The sequence below is a fragment of the Mustela lutreola genome, chromosome 3 (genome assembly GCF_030435805.1).
Source record: "Mustela lutreola isolate mMusLut2 chromosome 3, mMusLut2.pri, whole genome shotgun sequence".
Taxonomy (NCBI): Eukaryota; Metazoa; Chordata; class Mammalia; order Carnivora; family Mustelidae; genus Mustela; species Mustela lutreola.
Genome location: NC_081292.1, coordinates 10,588,984 through 10,608,156, shown reverse-complemented (window position 1 = coordinate 10,608,156; position 19,173 = coordinate 10,588,984). Strand labels below are relative to the sequence as shown.

The window sequence follows — 19,173 nt, the reverse complement described above, 5'->3', positions numbered from 1 at the left end:
GATATAGATATATGTGCTTCATTCCTTTTAGGCAAAAAAATGCAAGCAGCGGCAGCCTCTCACCATTTCCCAGGGGTTAAACAGCAGGAGGTGGGGAAAGGCGTGGCCATCCTGGTTGGTCACAGGGACGCAGCAACAGCACTGGCTTGTGAAGATCCTCCAGGTGTGACACGGAGGTCTCTGTCTCCTGCTGTTTCAGCTGCAGGTAATAACACCAACTCGCTGGACTGAGCCAAATGTAATGCTTGCTCACAGCTCCAATTGAAGACAACTGCGCTGACAAACTAGTGGGAGTCGGAGCCGAAGGGATATGGGGACAGGGATGCTGATCTCCTCCAGGAGATTTCCTGGGGGAAAAGTCTAGGATAAGGTGCATTTGTAGAGTACAGAGAGCCTCTCTGTCCACGCTCACCTCGTCTGCTTTGCTTTGGCAGCCTCCCACTCTGGTCACACTTAGACCACAGACTAGACTGGGATCAGGTGATGGAGTCATGAAGTGGCAGCCTGTAGGAGCACCTGGGATGCCCTCTTGCCCGAACCCTTCATATGTCCTTGAGCCTCAGAGACATGTGCTCAAGAGTCATCAGCTCGTCTACAGTGGGGTCAGATCCTGACTCCAGAGCCAGTAGTCAGGGCCTTTGAGCTCACAGAGAACTTCTAGCCCACTCCATTAAGAGTTCTTCCTCTGGCACTGTTAGACTCTTTATTTTAACTTTCATGTGGATATTTAATGAGACCTGAAGTTAAGGCCTCTAAGGAATTCCATAGTAGGGCTTCATCACTAGTAGAATTTACTGAAACCCATTCTCCAGCCCCAGGATAAAGGATGGAGTTGCATGTGCCAACATAAGAAAGTAAGGTACATGCTTGTAGGACACTGAAGCAGTTAATCTCAGCTCTGAATACCAAGGAGGCTATTGCAGAGAAAAAGATAGATGTTAGAGGGAGGAATGGCAGGCTGAGAGGTGAGGAGGTGAGCTGGAGCAGGAGAAGGAAGCAGGGACCAATGTTCCAGAAAATTGAACAGCAGGAACCATGCAGGACCAGAGGACTTGAGACCCTGGGACTAAATGCTGTTACAACAGCATCTCAGAAGGCAAAGGCATCTGCATTGTCAGCCACACTGTGCACCCCCACTGGTTTCTTGGGCAGAAATTCTTCCCACATAGTTTGGAAAATGACAAGATTTAGTTCTCCATCTTGCAGAGGAGGAGGGAAAATACCCATGCTGCTGTTGTTTGGGGACGCACTTTCACCCTCTGGCTTTGAGATGCCAAGATGCTCCCCACCCACCCCCCAGCAACTGCCTGGAGCTGGGGTCAAACAGCTGGATGTGGAATTTGCTAAATATTGGCTCAGTGCCCTCATCATTGGGTATATATATATTTTTCCCTCTCATTTTTATTTTTCTCACTTTTCCTTCCTGGAACAAAATTGATCCGACCTACTCTCCCAGTCCCTCAGCCCTTCACTGGCTCTCGAACCTCTGTGTTTCACAGAGAAGGGGAATTTCAAAACTACTTTTGGGACTGATTTATATAAATTACAACAGCAGCCACCAGTGCCATGACAGTTCTCTGAGGTGACCACCACTTCATAACATAAAGGACTTTTGTTTTTTTCAACGAGAATGCTATACTCTCGGAAAAAAAACAACAACAAAACAAAACGGTCCTTTGCGTTGGATGCATTTAAATTAATGGATAACTGTGCATTTTTTTTATTATGTTGATCAGGACTCATGAACATATCACAAGAGATCAATTCTGGCCTATAAGCAGTCCTTTCAAAAACCAGAAATGCATGTTGCTCCTTGGTTGCCTGTATCATTGGCCACTTCTGAAGGCAGAGACCAGTTGAGTCACCTGTCAGAGCTTTCCAACCCCCACAAAATTCTAACAGCTTTGTGCCTCCTTCAAATAAAAGAGGAGTGTGGAAGCACCTCTCTCGTTTTCATCATGGCTAGCAGATTATAGTTCAAAGCTGGGAATGAGCCCTTGTATCAACATGTCTGTGGTGCTATGATGGAGAATTCTTTTCTTCTCCAGACAATTATTTTTATTCTTTGCAGTTATACCCCTAGAATTTTATCGCAGCAGTCAGTGTTCAGTGGACCCTTTCCTGATTGTTCATTTTGTCAATGACATAGGACCATCATACCTGCTGTTTGACCAGCAATCTCTCTGGTACCCACCTCGCAGCTTCTGGGTGTATAGGCTCGCGGGAAGACCAGCATTAACTCAAGAAATCAAGCAAACTGGAATTAGGGAAGGAAACCATCTGCTTTCACTCACCCCTCATGCACCACTATAAAGCATGACTAGCTTTGGAGGTGACTGTGGTTTGAGATGATCTGGTATACCTCTCCTCCTCCATTAGTGATGACCACTAAGATTTGACCAAGTGGGATATGGTTGCCAACACCAAAAATCCATATGCTGATACTTCATGGGGATTCATTTGTAATAGTACTGGGGAAGTGAGTAATGGGTCTCATTTGCAGATTTAGAGTCATTATGGAACCAGTTGTTTTTAATAGAATATGCCTTTTTCTCTTTTTGAGATTGACAGCTGCAGTGGGAGCAAGATTAGGATCATATTAAAAAATAGCACAAGCTTTCAAATAGGATTCCAACTGCAATTGACCTCCTAAATGTCGAGATTGTTCTTTTATGTAAACAACTTAAGCAGTTGGCTAGGAATAGGAAAACAAATGGATGAAATGGAAGGAAATGGAAAATGCCTGAGAATAACACACACACACACACACAATTGAATACATATATCTGAATATGTTTCAGCATATAACTGAAATACATATTATGCTTATATACAACTGTAGGTGTGTAGTATTCTCATTTATTTACCTTAGCTGCTATTTCCAGATATTTGGGAGGTCCGAGTGGAGCAACAATGTTGGGAAACATCAAAGATTGCTACTGGTCTGGCCTCTCATATCTGAGTCACTTCACAAAAAAGGCACTGCAACCCTGAGATTTAGCCTAGCTGAGATCCATACTCTCCTAGTGTATTTCATTGACTTCTTTACTCATAGTAACTTAGGACGGATCAAAGCCCAGATGAGAACCAAAGTCCCTTCTCCCAAGTTTCTGAACATAGGGTCTGCCTGAGAATCTGGGGGTTTGGGTGAAAATCAGCATCACAAGTCCCAGGTGTGTTTTTGTAGACTGCATCATAATGGTGTGTGTGGGGGGGGGGGTAAGCCATAGATCCTCTTAAGCTCACAGTCATTTTGGTCCATGACTTTTCTTTGGGAATTGTCTTTTAAGACATACAGAGTGAAAATATATATATATTTTTTCCCTACTGTCCTCTTATTTCATGGATGGCCACAAACTTTGGTATTCCTTCATCAGGTTGTGGCAGCAAATACATCCTTCCCAGTAAGATTTCTGGCTGAGGTGTATGCTCCAGAAACATCAAGTTGAGTCAGAAACATTGTAGTTCTTATGGATCACATACTTCAATTGCAAAACACCCTCTAAACCATCCTTGGAGATACTGCAAATCCAATGATGTAGTTGTGATGTAGTCGTGATGTTGGCACCTGGGGAGGTCATCACTAATTCTCCTAGTTAACTCCTGTCTAAAAAACTTGATTAGAAAAGAAGAAGTTTTTTGAATGAAGGAATGAAGGGAGGCTTCTTTACAAAATGGTTCTGCGGACCAATCTGTTTAGGAAATATGGATCCATTATGGTTCATTGTCATCGTAGCCACTAAGGACATGTTTTGTTGAGAGACTCATAGTATGCGTTACTGAACTGGAGGTAATGATAAGTTCTGCGTAAGTGAGATTTTAAAACTTTGCATTTTCCAAATTTAGAACACAAAATGCTTTTTGGCTCGAATCACCTCTACATGTTCCATGAAATATCATTTGGGAAACATTGGTCTAAAGTTCTTCCCTGTTTTTGTTCACATCACCTGGGGTCCTGCCTCTGATTACTAAGATTCTATTAACTTCTTTCCACATGTCCACCTTCTAGTGTATAGAATCAGACCTAATGCAAATGACATGTGACCTTGTGTTGGAGCCTAGACACCTGCCATAATATGACCAACCAAACAATTACTCAACCCATTCTAGTTCATGCCTTTGAACATGGAGCATCTAACCTGCATGCCCTACCACTGTTTTAAAATCCAATTAGACATCACCTTCTCCAGAAAACCTGCTTGAGCCTGCACTTATTCTCAGCACAGCGGTTACTGTGGTGTATGGGGGTTGCCTAGCTCTGTGTTTATCTGTTCCTCTAGGCTATGATCTCCTTGAGAGTCAGGCACTGTGTTTTATCTATAACTGAAACTTGAGAATCTGGAACATTTGGTAGGTTCTTAATAAGTACATGTGGAGTGAATGCATGCCTATGTGCATGAATGAGTGGTATAAGGTTGAGAGCCTATATAGGGCATCAATAAGGGCATTGTTTCCAAACTCTTGCTATCAAAAGTTCTGTTATATTTTTCTTATTCTCTCCCAAGTGGACTCCAATTGGGGAATATTCTGTTTAGCAAACTGTATTTATTAAATGAAACATGGTTTCTTTTTCTACCATTCAATCAAATGCCTAGTGTTTGATGAGTAGGAGGTAAAAGTCATTAGGACATGGTTGAATATAATTCCAGCCAAGAGCATATCATTGAAATGCAGCCTTATGATGCTTGTTAACATGAGGTTGTTTCTTTCTTTCTTTCTTTTTTTTTTTTTAGATTTTATCTATTTATTTGACAGAGGCAGAGAGGCAGGCAGAGAGAGGAAGGGAAGCAAGTTCTCCGCTGAGCAGACAGCCCAACACAAGGCTCGATCCCAGGACCCTGAGATCATGACCTGAGCTGAAGGCAGAGGCTTTAAACAACTGAGCCACCCAGGTGCCCCTCAACATGAGGTTTTATCCAGGTTTTTGGAATTTAGAGAATGCACCACCCTCTTACTCTCTCGCAGTGCTGGCCACTGAGGCACCAGAGGTCACAGATGACCAAGACCAAAGCCTGGATTCACGTCAGCTTGAGTGTTTGCCACAGGACAGCCTCAAGTGGAGGTTGAAGTCATCATTGAGAGTGCCTCTGGGAGAGGGACATGGCAGTCCCGAGATTGAGCTGTAGGCGCTTGTGACTGGGGCCCTACAGTATGGGCCAGCTTGTTGCTGGGAAAGACCCAGAGACAATGCCGAGTCCAGCAGACTCAGCGCCTTCCCCTCTTATGCTGAGGGATTTTATCTTTTCCCAAGACCTTACTTGCTTCCAGGCTCAGGCTGGAGCCTGCCCTCAGAAGCAAGTAAGGCCGAGGGTTCCTCAACCAACTCCTGTTTCACTCCTGCATTGCCTCCCTGGCAGCATCTCCCTGTGCTTGCCCTCGAGGTCTCTTCAGCTCTATGTCAGACTTGCCACCTGCACAGTTTGAGTTGTGCAAAAGGCAGAGGCTTCTGCCTCACTCAGTTCCAACCCCACTTCCTGGGTCAAACCAGCCAAATGTGAGAAGAAATGGCCAGGGACAAACACTAAGCCTGAATAAGAGCGCCCAGCTGCATGTAATAGGGCTATTTTTTTTTCTGTGTTTATTAAAACCCTTGATCCCAACCCCAGAAGAGAAAGCACCTGCCTTTTTAAAAAAGTGACCTCCCAAGGTCACTTTTTTTTTTTAAAGATTTTATTTATTTATTTGACAGACAGAGATCACAAGTAGGCAGAGAGGCAGGCAGAGAGAGGGGGGGAAGCAGGCTCCCCGCTGAGCAGAGAGCCCGATGTGGGGCTCGATGTGGGGCTCGATCCCAGGATGCTGGGATCATGACCTGAGCCAAAAGCAGAGGCTTTAACCCACTGAGCCACCCAGGCGCCCCTCCTAAGGTCACTTCTTAGAAAAGTCTGAGGTGAGCTAATCCAGAATGATTTGCATTCAGGGCTTTGGGGGTAATGTTTGTTGTATTTGAAAGAGACACAACTTTCCCCCTTCAATCTAGAGATAAGGGAACAGAGATTTCCCTGGAATGTGGTACTTCTTGTTTCCCTGGTAAGGAAGCTCTAAGTGGCATCTTGGTAAGTACTGAGTTGGGGGACCCTTGGGAAAATATCCCTATGGGGTTTCCTGGAACCCACTGCTAACACTTCTTCCTTCTTATAGGAACGTTAGTGTTAGCAAACTGGGAATAGGAAATAAGTATTATAAATGTGAGTTGCTGATAAATGACTCATGTTTGGTGTTTTAAGAAGTCTATCTGTCTTAGTTTTTGTTCAGACTCTTTTCTGAACCATCCTCCCTAAGTGAGGTTATGCAGTGTTAGTCAAGATTGTTGTAAGTTTTCCCATCTGTACTGAGAGAAAATGAAAAATCACATTCAGATTACATGCCCGACAGTGATTTGGTTAGGGATAACACTTCTCTTTTATATTTGGGATATTTATGTCACTATAATCTGTCCTCCAAACAAAGCCAACTAATGGCCAATGAGATATTCTTGCAGGAAAGGTCTATGTAGTATCACTATGGGGAAAGATTTCAGTAATTTTCATAGACTCCTAGCTTCTGCTTGAAGAAATGAAATAACAAGGGGGCAGAATTCTGTTTGCTGAAATAATAGTCCAGAAGTTTCCAGTCAGACTGTGCTGAATTCCAGCAACCATGTGGAACTTGCTTCCTAAGCCTCAGCCATGAACACTCAGACATGGGTCTGGAGCCCAGAATCTGGACAATCATTGCTTTCCAGGTTTGGGCTGAACAGAAAGCTTGCGAACATTGTCCGGATTGTATATTTAATGAGGAACTAACATTGTATGAAATTCTTTCATTGTCCTTTGTCATTTTGTGTCCTGAAATCTATGATTAAGAGACTAAAACAATGATGTGGGAGGTCCCCCTCCTTCTGGTAGATCCCAAAAGAAGAATTTTTTAGCTACTTATATGAAGCCCACAGCCTCACTCTTGACCTGTCTATGAATACTGATAAACCAGATCATTAAGACAGTTTCTTCATTTGGGGGTTTAGGTCTTAGACATGCTAAGCTCTTTTCCCAGTATGCTTTGTCTGACACTTAATGCTTTGCTTCTTGCCTCAGTTTATCTTACCAGAGGCTCATGGTCTTGGACACTTACTGGTTTTGGTCCTCTTTGGATGAGGTATGGGCAAATGGTCAGCTGTGGCTGAACTTCCAGACCAACCACAAATCCAGGTGACAGGGCAGAGCTTTCAGGATAAGAGTGCTCAAGGTCCACAGAGGGAATCACAGGCATCCCAGATTTTGTCCCCAGAGCTCAGAGCCAGGTTAACCAAGGATAAGCGATGTCTGACACAGATTCTGTCCTGCCTAAGAATCTTGTCTGGCTCTCATCAGCTGATCCTCTATTAAGCTAATTCAGGATTTCTTACTCTGATAATATCCTTTGAGTTTCTCAGATAGATGCTCATCTCAGGTTGGGAATGTGCTTGAGTCACTGAACTTGTGCCATTTTCAATCAAAAAGGTCCCTACACTTACGTAGAACTGGCTGAAAGAGAACTTGGCACAACCGCTCAGATGGGGTCACTTTGAAGCCACATGATTTGAGGTAAGCGGCCAATTGAAGTTTAACTTTTAAAATATCACATCTGTTGTGATGTGTGGATTATATACATAAACCCCAACACTGACCGCATCTCAAGGTCAAGCTGGAATGAGTGAGAGGGTTGGGGTAAGTTCAGGGAGAGAGGCAGGATTCTTGCTCAGGACATGACTCATGAGTTGGGGAGACTCTGACACATTAATGGTTTTTGTATAGGGCCACAGGGCAGGTGTGGCTCAAAGGACTTGTAGCGCTGTAACAACTGGACCAAAATGTCAACTAGGTTGTGTCTGGAGAGGTAACTGCTACGCACTGACCAAATGACCTTTGGGGTTAGCAAGATGGATACACAAAGCTCAGGAAATGAATCAACAAATGTATCAGGACCTAAGTTACTCAATTTTGTGTGTGTGTGTGTGTGTGTGTGTACATTTAAGATGTAGATTTTTCAGAAATGTCAATGCCACAGGGGAAAAAAAAATGAAAGTGTGTGTGGGTTGGGCATGTTTGTGGGGGGGAGTATGTATGTTTGTGTTTTTATAAATTTGAAGAGAATGGAAATATAAGCATTACCAAAATGTTTATCTTTAGTAAGGTTCTGAAGTAACTCTTTTCATGTAGGAATAGGAAATAAGTATTATAAATGCGAATTGCTGATAAATGACTCATGCTTGGTGTTTTAAAGTCTATCTATCTTAGTCTTTTTTTCAGTCCTTTCTGCAAAGGATTAAGTCTGGTTATTGATGTTTTCCTTAATTTGGCTCCAATGGTGCTACCATTACTGACCTTCAAGAACCCAGCCTCTCTTACAATTCTCATCAGGTATGGCAGGACAGAACCCAGAAAAGCAGCTACTCAGGTCATGCTATGTCTTTGAGACTCCTCTTAAATTCTCTGCCATGCACTTTTCTGCTGGAATTGTCTCATTAATTTAGCTTTTCTGGCCCATTATTATTGCCAGTGTTTGTTTTTGAATTTATCACACTGAGATATGAAGTCCTGAGTGGATGTTACTCATATAATGTCTGCAAAGCCCTTATGTGTCATGGTGGGAGATCTTTTGGGGAATAAAAGTGTCACAGAGTAGGAAAAATGCAATGGTACCTCCTAGAGGTTCCTCATGTGGAATTCACAACAGTAGTTTGGGACTTGGGGATATGAGAAAACCTTTTAAAAATTTCTGTCAATACCCAAGAAAGTACAAGGCAGGGCAATACCTTTATGACCCTAAGTGAAGTAAAAATAAGCACATGCATGAATAGCCAAGATGAGGCTGTCAAGGCCACCAGCAATGTTAAGTGTCTGCTCTGGGCTGGAATGAAATCCCTGGAGAATGGTAACCCTCGTCTTCCTGTGCAGAGCTGCAGCCATGGTGGTGGGCTATGTCACATGCTACCCTACTGCTGTAAAAAGTGGGTGTGCACACTTATTCAGGTCAAACACAGTTTTGTGTGGAAAGAAGAACCTTCATACATGCACATGCCTTGCACTGGGCAAAAATAGTAAAAAACATCCTTGGTGGCGAAAAGGAAAAAATCCGATGTAGCTCAATGAAGAAATTTTACACTGAAGAATCTTATCCCAGTCATTGGTCAAATTAGTGCCAAGGTCAATATAACTGAGATCCCAGTTCAAGCATATAAAGGAGTCAGGGGGAAAATATCCAGACTTTTGTTCTTTCTTTCAGTACGTATCTCCCTATATTTAAAATATCGTACACTAACCTTCTCCTATTTAAGATGCCATGCGTTCATTGTTTCTAGTTCCTCAGGCCACAGTTTTGTGACTCCGTGAACAATGAGTCAGTCCCTGGTGAAAGTCAAGTCCGGACAGTTTGTTTAGAAAAGTTTCATCTGGGTATTAAGCATTGGGGAAGCACAGGGTGTGTGTCGTATACTAACCAACACACATTTGCAGGCCTACAATCTTGTGGGAGCCACAAGCTCACCTCTACCTTTCTCTCTCCCACTTTAGGCTAGCTCTGGAACTTCAGAGGAAAGAAGGATAATTAGTCAAAGTTAATGGATTAAATTGCCTACTTAATTCACTCAACACTCCCCGAAGGCTTCAAATCCACTTGCCTGTCGGAAAAGAGTGAAAAACCAGACCCCTCTAATGACTCTCCCTGGCTCAGCTCAGAGGCTATCTTCAGAGTCAGGGCTAAGAAGAGCCTGGGGAGATTCATTGTCAGAAAAAGCTATGTTACGGGAAGAGTGCAGATGCACTGCGAGGAAATGGACAAAGCCCTCCATGTTCTCTGCCCAAAAAGCCTGCAGATGTCCCATCCAGGGAACATCAAGACTTAATATGATGTTGTTAAAATGGTTAAAAATAAATTGCAGATGGGGAAAAATCTGCCTGTGATTTCCTGCATACAAGACTGAATATGAACAATTAGATATTTGGAAGGTTATCAGAGAAGTAGTAAGGTCTGAGAACACACACACCTTCTTTCTCTTTAAAACCAATACCCAATATTTCAGGCATCTTGAGTTAGAATTTCAGATCAGAGTCATTGGGGGTGGGGGGCTGGGAAGAAGAAGCAGGTGCTTCTTCTTGAGCAGCAGAAACCCAGGCTGAGATGGTGGACTTGCCATCACTCTCCTCCTGGGGTCTTGCTCTCTTACCCTTGGCCCATCTCTTACTTATCTGTGGATCTCAGCTTCATAGTCACTTCTTTAGGAAGATCTTCCCCCAATTACCCTGGTTCATCTTTCTGTCCTTTTCTAATGCTGTCTTGCTATAAAGATAGCAAGTTCACACTGAGCTATGGACCTGGTGGCGATCCCAGGAACAATGAGGTCTTTGAAATTCTGCATTTCCTTTCTCATCTCTTTCCCCAACCCCAGCTCAGTGCCTGGCACCTGGCCTTTACTCAATGAGCAGCTGAATAATGCATGACTGAATGAGTGAACAAATGAACGTCTTGATGGGGAGTGACTTGGTTTTATCAGGTGAATGACAGAGGTAAGATGAGATTGAATTTAGAGAGTTCTTGTGGACATCGGTTTGCATAAAAAAGGCACTGCCCATTGAAAGCAGAAACCCAAGTGAAGAAACCAAACCCCAGGGGTCACTACTACTCAACAGAACACAATGACCATCTTGAAAGCAGGAAGGAAGAGGAAGTGTGAAGATGTTTGTAATGATGTTTAGCTCATATAACCAAAACTCAACTATTTGGAGTGCTGTGAGAGGGAGTAGATTGCATTGTCTAATTAGGTAAGATTTTACCTCAAATACCTTTTCAATTTTTTGCTTTAACTTGTTGCTGAGTTTGATATTGATGTTTTAAGACAGTTCATTGGATGATAATTATGTTAAACTATTCTCCTATATTAGGGTAATCTTAAACAATGGGAGTCCTCATTACTTCCTGGTGAATCATGTGTTTATTTGGAGGGTGGGATTCTGAAGTGTGGGTAACTTACTGGTACAGCCATGGACTCCCAGCATGCATTGGGGACTGAGAAATGGAATGGACGAATGCCAGTGCTGAAAGGATGTGAAGGGACCCTTCAGGCAGACCTGCTCTGGCGTAGTTGAGAACACTGGGAACTGGTGGTGAGCAGTGGCTGATCAAGACCTTAAGGCAGTCAGTCGAGCAATTAGGGCTCCAACTTCATTCTCTGGAGTTTCCATTCAGGCCCTCATTTGGACAAATTTTGGGTCCTGCAGAGATCTGTCCCAGGATCATGAGACTCACAACTTACAAGACTAACCAGTTTAGTATGAGGAAACTGTGATCCTCAGCATCAGGTCAACATGAGGATTTTGATCATCAGGGCAATCAGATGAGAATTCTTTCTTTTCTCCCTAGGGACACAGAGAGCAGGATCTAAGGAAAGTCCCAGCTGGGTTTGATGAAGACACAATAGCCCACTATGGTTCTTTTGTTCTTCCTGCCCAGCCAGCTTCACTCCGTCCACATCTCCTTGTCTCCTGGGCTTAACATTCCCCATTGCAAGTGGGACTGCATCAAATGGTGGGTTGTCATTTTATCATGAGGTAGACATGGCAGCTGCCCAGCTTAGGCTTTGCCATGCAAACAGCGATCATATCAGGAGACTCATGGGATGAGATGCTACCTAGGACATGAGGACAAGCTGGAGGAAAATCTGGTTATTTCCTGGAGTTTTCACAGAAAATTCCTAAATTTCAGTGACTACCCATCTTGAGAGGGTGTGTGTTCGCATGTACATGAGTACACGCTCGCACACACACACACACACACACACACACACACACACACAGAGTTTTGAAGCTGACTGACCCAGAAACAAAGTAGAAGGTAGACACCCAGCATCTATCCTCAGGCCAGGAGAGGGGAGGCAGTTTGCCCTGAAATCAGACATAACTGGGTTCTAATTGTAGCCCTGCTATTACTGGTTACATGTCCTCTAGGGCATTAATTAATCTCTATGAATCACAATTTCCTCATTTGTAAAAGAGGCATAAACACTTACCCTGTAAGTTTGGTGCGGAAATTAAATGGAAAGGATAAGAACAACACTCCCAACATGGTACCCGACCCCAGACTCTTGATCTCTGTTAGCGTTAGCGATGCTGTAGATATTTAGCTATACCCCCGGCAATGAAGTGCATTCACGTTCTGCTTTGTCGTGTGAAATACCAAAATTCTACCTATGATTTCAGTCTTCACAGAGCTGGCACTATTTTCATGGTAACAATGATGATCAAAGTCAGTCTAGAGTGTAGAAATGACTAATATATACAATGAAGTAGAAATGTATACCTTTCTCCAGGCAATTCTTCTAAAAAGCCTTGAGGAGTAATAGCATAGTGTCAGGATTGGGATGCCCATCCAGGATGGGTGAATGTGAAAGGGATGGATAGACAGGGCTGAGGATTTCAAAATATCTGAGGACAGACCCCATCACTGAGAGGGGGCGTGCTTCTGAAAGAGCAGGTGCACCTTCCCTGGCCTATCTCTTGTCATAAAAACCAAGTTAAAATTATTAATGACCTCACACAATAATTTTTACAGTGACACGAAAACTTCACCCTTTGGTATCCTCTTGTAAATTGTAGTTCTAAGATTCAGTCTCTCCCTGATAAGTCCATTGTTGCCCCCAGAATCCATTCTCCAGAAGGCAGCCAAAGTGATCTCCTAAAAATCGAAATCTGATCATGTTCCTGCCCTGCTTAAAAACTTTCTATCATTTCCCTTGGAATAAAATAAGAAACCAGCAGCCTTGTAGCACTCTGCTCCTGTCTCCTTTAACTTCATCTCATGCCCCTTTCTTTACTGCTTGTGATTTTCTAGCCACGTGGGCCTTATTGCTTTTTCCAAACTTTTTCCTACCTCAGGGTCTTTGCACTAGCTGTTTTCTCTGTCTGCAAAGCTCTTTTTCTAGTTATTTGCATCTATAGTCCTCTCAGGACTCAAGTAGAATCTTCATAGACCTCCATAATCCTTCTGCAGTTAATTCTATCCACCTTCCTATTCATAGATCTCTACTTCCTTTGTAGAACTTTAGTTCATTGTCTGCATTCCCCATTCTCTTAAAAGGCAAACTCCTGGAAGATAAGGAGCAAGTAAGTCTTCTTACTACTGGGTCCCCAGGATCTAGAACACAGAGTGCCTATTAAATAACTAAATGAATAAGAGCTCAAGCCCACAAACAGATTTTTAGATACAGCATGCAACGAACAGGGAAATGTGATCTTTAATGTAAGGATCATTTTCCTAGGTCTTCAATTCACATCTCATGTTTTGTCTTTATTCTTAGAGAGCCAATGACCATGTTGAGGACTCATCCAATAATCTCACCTTGCAGTTTCTGGACACCCTCCCCTAAATGTCAACATTTTAATTTTTGGTCTCTTTCAAAGACCTACTTCTGCTATTACAATCTCAACTTTCAATAGTCCACCTGGGATTTAAACTTCTTGGCTTTCTGTTTTCTAACTTTCATTCCACCCATAGGCTCAGAGCATAGGAAGCCTCATTGGTAACTGAGACTTGGGTTCAGGAAGCCAATATACCAAATCAATGAGCAGAACACCTGTGCCATGTCAAGAGTTAGGGATGCAAAGCGTAAATGTGCAGCATGTCCAAGCACAACCTGGATACCAGAAACCAGAGAACTGAACCAGCAAATTTAACCCAAAAGGATACAGATATAGGGGCGGGGAAAGTGTAGGACATCAAAATTAAGAGATTATCTACAGGCATAGACAGGGACTGGAAGATTCCTACAAGGGTCCAGAGAGAATTCTTAGTGACTCCTCTTGCTCTTTCAAACCACTGATAGACTCCTGAAATGGGCATTGGGATGGCGAGAGAGATTGCATTAGAGTTATTCTTGGAGATCCAGAACTCTATGGATTTTCATGACAATCTGGCTTCTTACTTCTCATCAAATCTGTCTCCTGCCAGTGACGTTTTTCAATCTAATTCCAATTTGTAGTTTTTAGTCTTCATCTTACTGGGCCTCCTGGTTATAGCTGACATTGTTGATTACCCCTTTCTTCTCAGAATGCTCTGTTCTCTAGGCTTCCATAACATCACATTACCTAATTCTCTCCTGATCATTCGGGTTGTTTCCTGTCTGTTTCCATCATGGGATCCTTACTCTGTCACCTCCCATCTGGTGCCTCCAAGTATCTGCTCTGTGCCTTCTTATTGGTTTATGTTATATATTCCCTACAGTGATCTGTGCCATTCTCATACTTTCAATGATCATGCAAATCTTGATGACTACCAGATTGCTCTCTTGTGCTGTTCTTTCAAGCCAGAGCTTTAGAAGTATGTGTTCAATAGCCTTCTGGAGGTCTTTCTCTGAACCGTCCCAGGCACCTCAATCTCCACATGTCCCAAACTGACTTCCTAGTGTTTCCCTTCCAGTCTCCTACCATTCCAGTAGGGCCTATTTTAAAGGGTAGTTATATCATTGACCCAGTCACTGAAGCAAGAAACCTGGAGGTCAAACTTGACTGATTCTTCTCCCTTGCCACCTATCGCTATCATTTTATTCATTCATTCATTCACTCATTCAGCAAACTTTAATCAAGCCCTTCTATTTAGCAGGTAGTGTTCTAACTGCAGGCTAAACAGTGGGTAAGTGAAATATGTAATTTCTCTCTGCGTGGTGCATAAAAACCACTCTGACTTCACCTCTAAAGTATCTTTTTCCTCTGTATCCCCTTCTCTTTTATTCCTAGCAGTACTTGGCATATAATAGATGCTCAATTAATCTTTATCAAATGGAAGACTGAATACATGCTAATGTAACTATCTGAACATCTGTTGTCTGCATAGCACAGATTAGGGCTCAGCATACTGAAGTCATTAACACCATTTCTAAGCACATGTTACGAATTAATAGACGTCAAAACATCTGGCCAATTTAGCTGGAAACCATCTATCCCCAGTGAAGCATTAGTATGTTTTATCTGTGTTATGTAAACACTCAGATGGTCTGGGCTGTCTGTGGAACTGACTGGGGGTCTGGCAGAGTGCGGGTTCAGCCAAACCACTGCTGATCGCTTCCAGATGCACGTCTTATCTCTGAATCACACACACAACTCACTGACTTCTAGAGCTAAGCGTAAGTACAAACTCTGAGAGCTTGTGGGCATTTCCATCGATTTAGTCATTTCCACTTGGTAATTTGTGAATATCAATACAATTCACTGGCTTGTAGGTCTGATGGCATCAAAATTAATTGAGATTATGCACACTGAACATGGCACAGATGGGTTATATCCAGGCAGAACTCAGGCATCACAAGAAATGCATGATATGGTTAAACACTGAGTTAATAATCTTTGACTGATAATGACATATCAACCCAACTACTTCATGATATCAGCAAATATCTTTAGGAAATCCTCAAAGGTAATATTTCCACTCTTCCTATCCAATTTTGTCAAATGGCTCAATCATGAAATAAAACCAAGAATCTTTACCTTTTTCTTCCTGGTGCTCAACAATTAGTGGCAAGGTTAGGTACAACTGAGATGAGAAAAATTAGGAGTTTTCCCAATTTCTGCAATCAGTTTAATAGGAATTTTTTTTTCAAATGGAAAGAGCAGAAAGGAAAAACAGAAACACTAAAACCAAGAAAGAGAGTTTTATGCAGTTACTGAGGTATCCAGTGTGACTCACACATCTCTCAATAACCAGCATTCAGGCTTGAGCTACAACAAGCAGAGGGAGCAGGGAGGACACTGTCAACTGGTCATGTTTCCACTGCAGCAAGTGCACCAGCCCGTTATTTTATATAGCATCAAACTGTACCATGCATACCAATCCAAGAACGGAAAGAAGTAGACACTGAACTCAGTGATGACTTGCCCGGACATATAATTTGGGGGCAAATTAAACACTCACAAAAGACAAGTGAAGACCTAAAGGTAAGACTCTTACAAGGCATGTGGGCTTAGCTGGACCTACACCCTTCCCCACTGGAATCTGTTTCATGGCTTGTTCATAGCTTCTTCGCACAGAACTGGAAAGAAACAGGTTAACTTGGTTTTGGGGCACCCCACATCCATCTTTCAAATGCAGAAGGAGGGAACCCTTTCTACCATTTTAACCTGCTCCATTTTAAATGATTTTAAGCAGATAGATTTGTCTTATCTGTGAGTTGATGAGAAAAATGTAGGTCCATGGATGAGGACAATTAACCCATTGATGACCTTATAAAGCTGCGGACACTCTTTACACTGCTTTTAGCTTTTGCTGGGCTCAGGAGATTGTCAGAAGCTATTTGAAAGTCTTATATATTGGCCTCTGTTTGTTTCTTTAAAAAGGTATGGTGGAGTTACACCATGAATTTGCATGAATTTGACTACCTGTACTTAGTGTAAAGGATTAAAAGTAAACTTTTAGGTGAGCAGGTGATTTTGCCCCTGCTCTGGACAAGCACGCTGGGGGACAAGAGCATCTCTGAATCCCTCTGGTTTTCTCCCTGATCAGCCTCACCTCTCCAGTGCATCTTGGAGTGTGAGCATCTCACTGGATTTAGTGTGATTTTGGGATTTGGAAAAAACATTTTTTAAATAATTTGATTATTGATGATTTATACCTATGTAATGACTCTGTAGCCCTATCCCCCATTTAAGATGCAAATCCACACTAAATAGGAATAGAACTATGTTTGTGGGGGCTTTGAAATTGCCGGGTCCTTCTAAAGCGCTCATATTCACCCTTGATCTCACTTAGTGCTGCTTTTATATTGCAAGATCAACAATGCCCTTCTGATTTTAAATTTCAGAGGGTAACTCAGAACTCCTGGCCTGCCAGCTCCCTAAGAAATAGTTCTCATGGACTTGGTCTTCTACATTTGTTGCTTATTTAATCATGTCAGGTTCTCCAACATGAGTAATTTTGTGGATGGGGGTGGGGTGGGGATTATAATCCACCTTCACATGATGTTTATTTTCAGCTAGATTTAAGAGAGAAAGACAGGTGGAATAGAGAGAGGAGGGGGGTGCTGAGAACCCTCTGATATTTCTTGCATTTCCCGAGAATGCATACATAGGTTAATTCTGTCCTGAAGAGAGATGTTTAATCATTTGAAATTACGGTGTTCAGCAGAGAAAAGGTTAAAGATGAGCTGGTTTTCTCTGAGGCCTCTGGGCTGGGGGTGCACTCGAGCATGCATTCTTGGCTAACCAGAAGAAGGAAGCCAGGACTTACGTTCTGTTTCCCCACTATGTTATCAAAGGGCAGTTCAGGGCTCCAGGATCCTTCTGTGAATGTTGCCCCACTGTTTCTCCTGTCTGAGGAGCTCACCGATTCCTTGACAATGTCTTCGGGCAATGACAGCAGACTCTCCTCAGGCTGCTTAATCAAGTAGGTCTCTATATTATGCTTCCTCAAGAATTCGTTTCTCTCTTTACCATGACCCTCTTCCACATTATAGTCACCATTGAGGCAGTCCAGCGTGGCTTTGGAAATGTGAATCCTCCTGTGTGCACAAAGCATAGGTCATTATACATTCCCGAGGTGGCCTGCAAAGGCCATTGCTGTTTGTCATCCTGTGCAAGACCAACATCAGTGCTACACATGGGTACTGTGAAGATAATACTGTCAGGGACAATATGCACTCCCCTGAAAAAGCAGAAAGAATGAAAGAAAACAGAAGTACAGATGTAAATCAATGAGCAGCGCATCCCTGACTTCACCCCAAGGGACGCTGCAGCCTCTGATAAAGTCCAGCCTTGCTGGGCCATAACGAAGTACCTCTTTGGGCTTTTCCTGTGACTCTCTGCCTGATCCCAGCAACCTTCAAGAACTGGTGACTTTTCGGTGTTGTTGATTGGATTGGAAAAAGAAGCTCCATAAATGTTTCTGAACCCAAAAGCCATTATTGTTCAAATCACCATGCAACCATAGCAGTTCCCTTAGCATTTCAGGACTTTTCTCATCGTTTTCATTTTCATATATTTGTGCCTGGATTCTTCAACTTTTCTATAATCTTCTTAAAACCAAAGGCAGGTCTTAAAAGTTCAGGTTTTATGCACAGAGGGTCCTTTGGGGAAATTACTCTAAGATGTAACTTCTTTTAGAAGATATATATGGTAAAGAGAAGGGAACAGAGCTGTGAACACAGGTAGGCAGGTGGCTGCTTAGGTTAACTCACAGGGTAAGTGACTCATTCCTGCACCTTTATTGCATCACAGCTCATGATCCAAGTTTTCTCATTGTTGTTTTTGTTTTAGCAAAACAACAGATGACATCAAGAGCTTTAACAATCAGATTTGAATTGTGGAAAGTTCACATGGTAAATCCTTTGGGGAAGAGTTTTTCTGTCCTCTTAACTGTCTAACTCAATCAGATTATTTATTGTGCTGTATTGTGGTCTGGGTAGATCAGTATGATGATGACGAGCATGGGCTGTTGAGCCAGATCGCCTGGATTGAAATCCTAGCATTACCACTTGCTAGCTGAGAGATCGTGGGCAAGCTACTTAAACTTTCAGTAAGATTGTTTTCTCACCATAAATATAGGAAAATAAAAGTATACCTATCTCTTAGGATCATTGTATTCCAAAGTTGATTTGTGTAAAGTAGTCAAGATTACTACAGTGTGCATGGTACACTGAACATACTATAAAAGAACATGCTTAAATGATTAGGAATATTCACAAAAATGCCACTATGATATTACTGTTGTCTATTCCATGCCTCCTCAAGGCTTATAGGACACAGCCTGAGCCCTGGAGAAGGCCTCTCTACTCTGGGCTCTACCACTTCGAAGCTCATTCTCTGATGCTCTTCCCCTCCTGTACCCTATGTTTTCTCCTGCTAATCAGATAATTTGCATTTCTTTAAAGTCAAGGTACCATTTCATGCCTATTAAACTCAGAGCAAGCCATGCTCTTTGCCTAGAATGCTCACCCCACATTTTCTATAGGACATTCTCCAACTCCCCAATTCAGCTCAAAGTAATTTCCCTTAGGCTGACTTTATTGCTCCTCTGAATGAATGGATGGATGAATAAGGGAGATGCTTCATATTTTGCTTGGCTTTTGTAATCGTAGAGGAAGTATATACAAGGAAACAATAAAATTTTTTAAAAGGAGCACTTCCAAATATATTTTACTTTTAATACTCATCGCTACTTCCCTGTTACCCCTTTTAC

General features: G+C 42.5%; 1 protein-coding gene across 3 annotated transcripts in view; it reads right to left on the bottom strand.

Moving 5' to 3' along the window:
- The window catches only part of ADCY8 (adenylate cyclase 8), a 225,559-nt gene that overhangs the window by 82,894 nt on the left and 123,492 nt on the right, over nt 1–19,173 (bottom strand). For all 3 annotated transcript variants that reach the window (XM_059165609.1, XM_059165611.1, XM_059165610.1), the window contains exon 7: nt 17,227–17,497. In XM_059165609.1, coding sequence (XP_059021592.1) covers nt 17,227–17,497 — 271 coding nt within the window. The remainder of the gene's footprint in view (nt 1–17,226; nt 17,498–19,173) is intronic.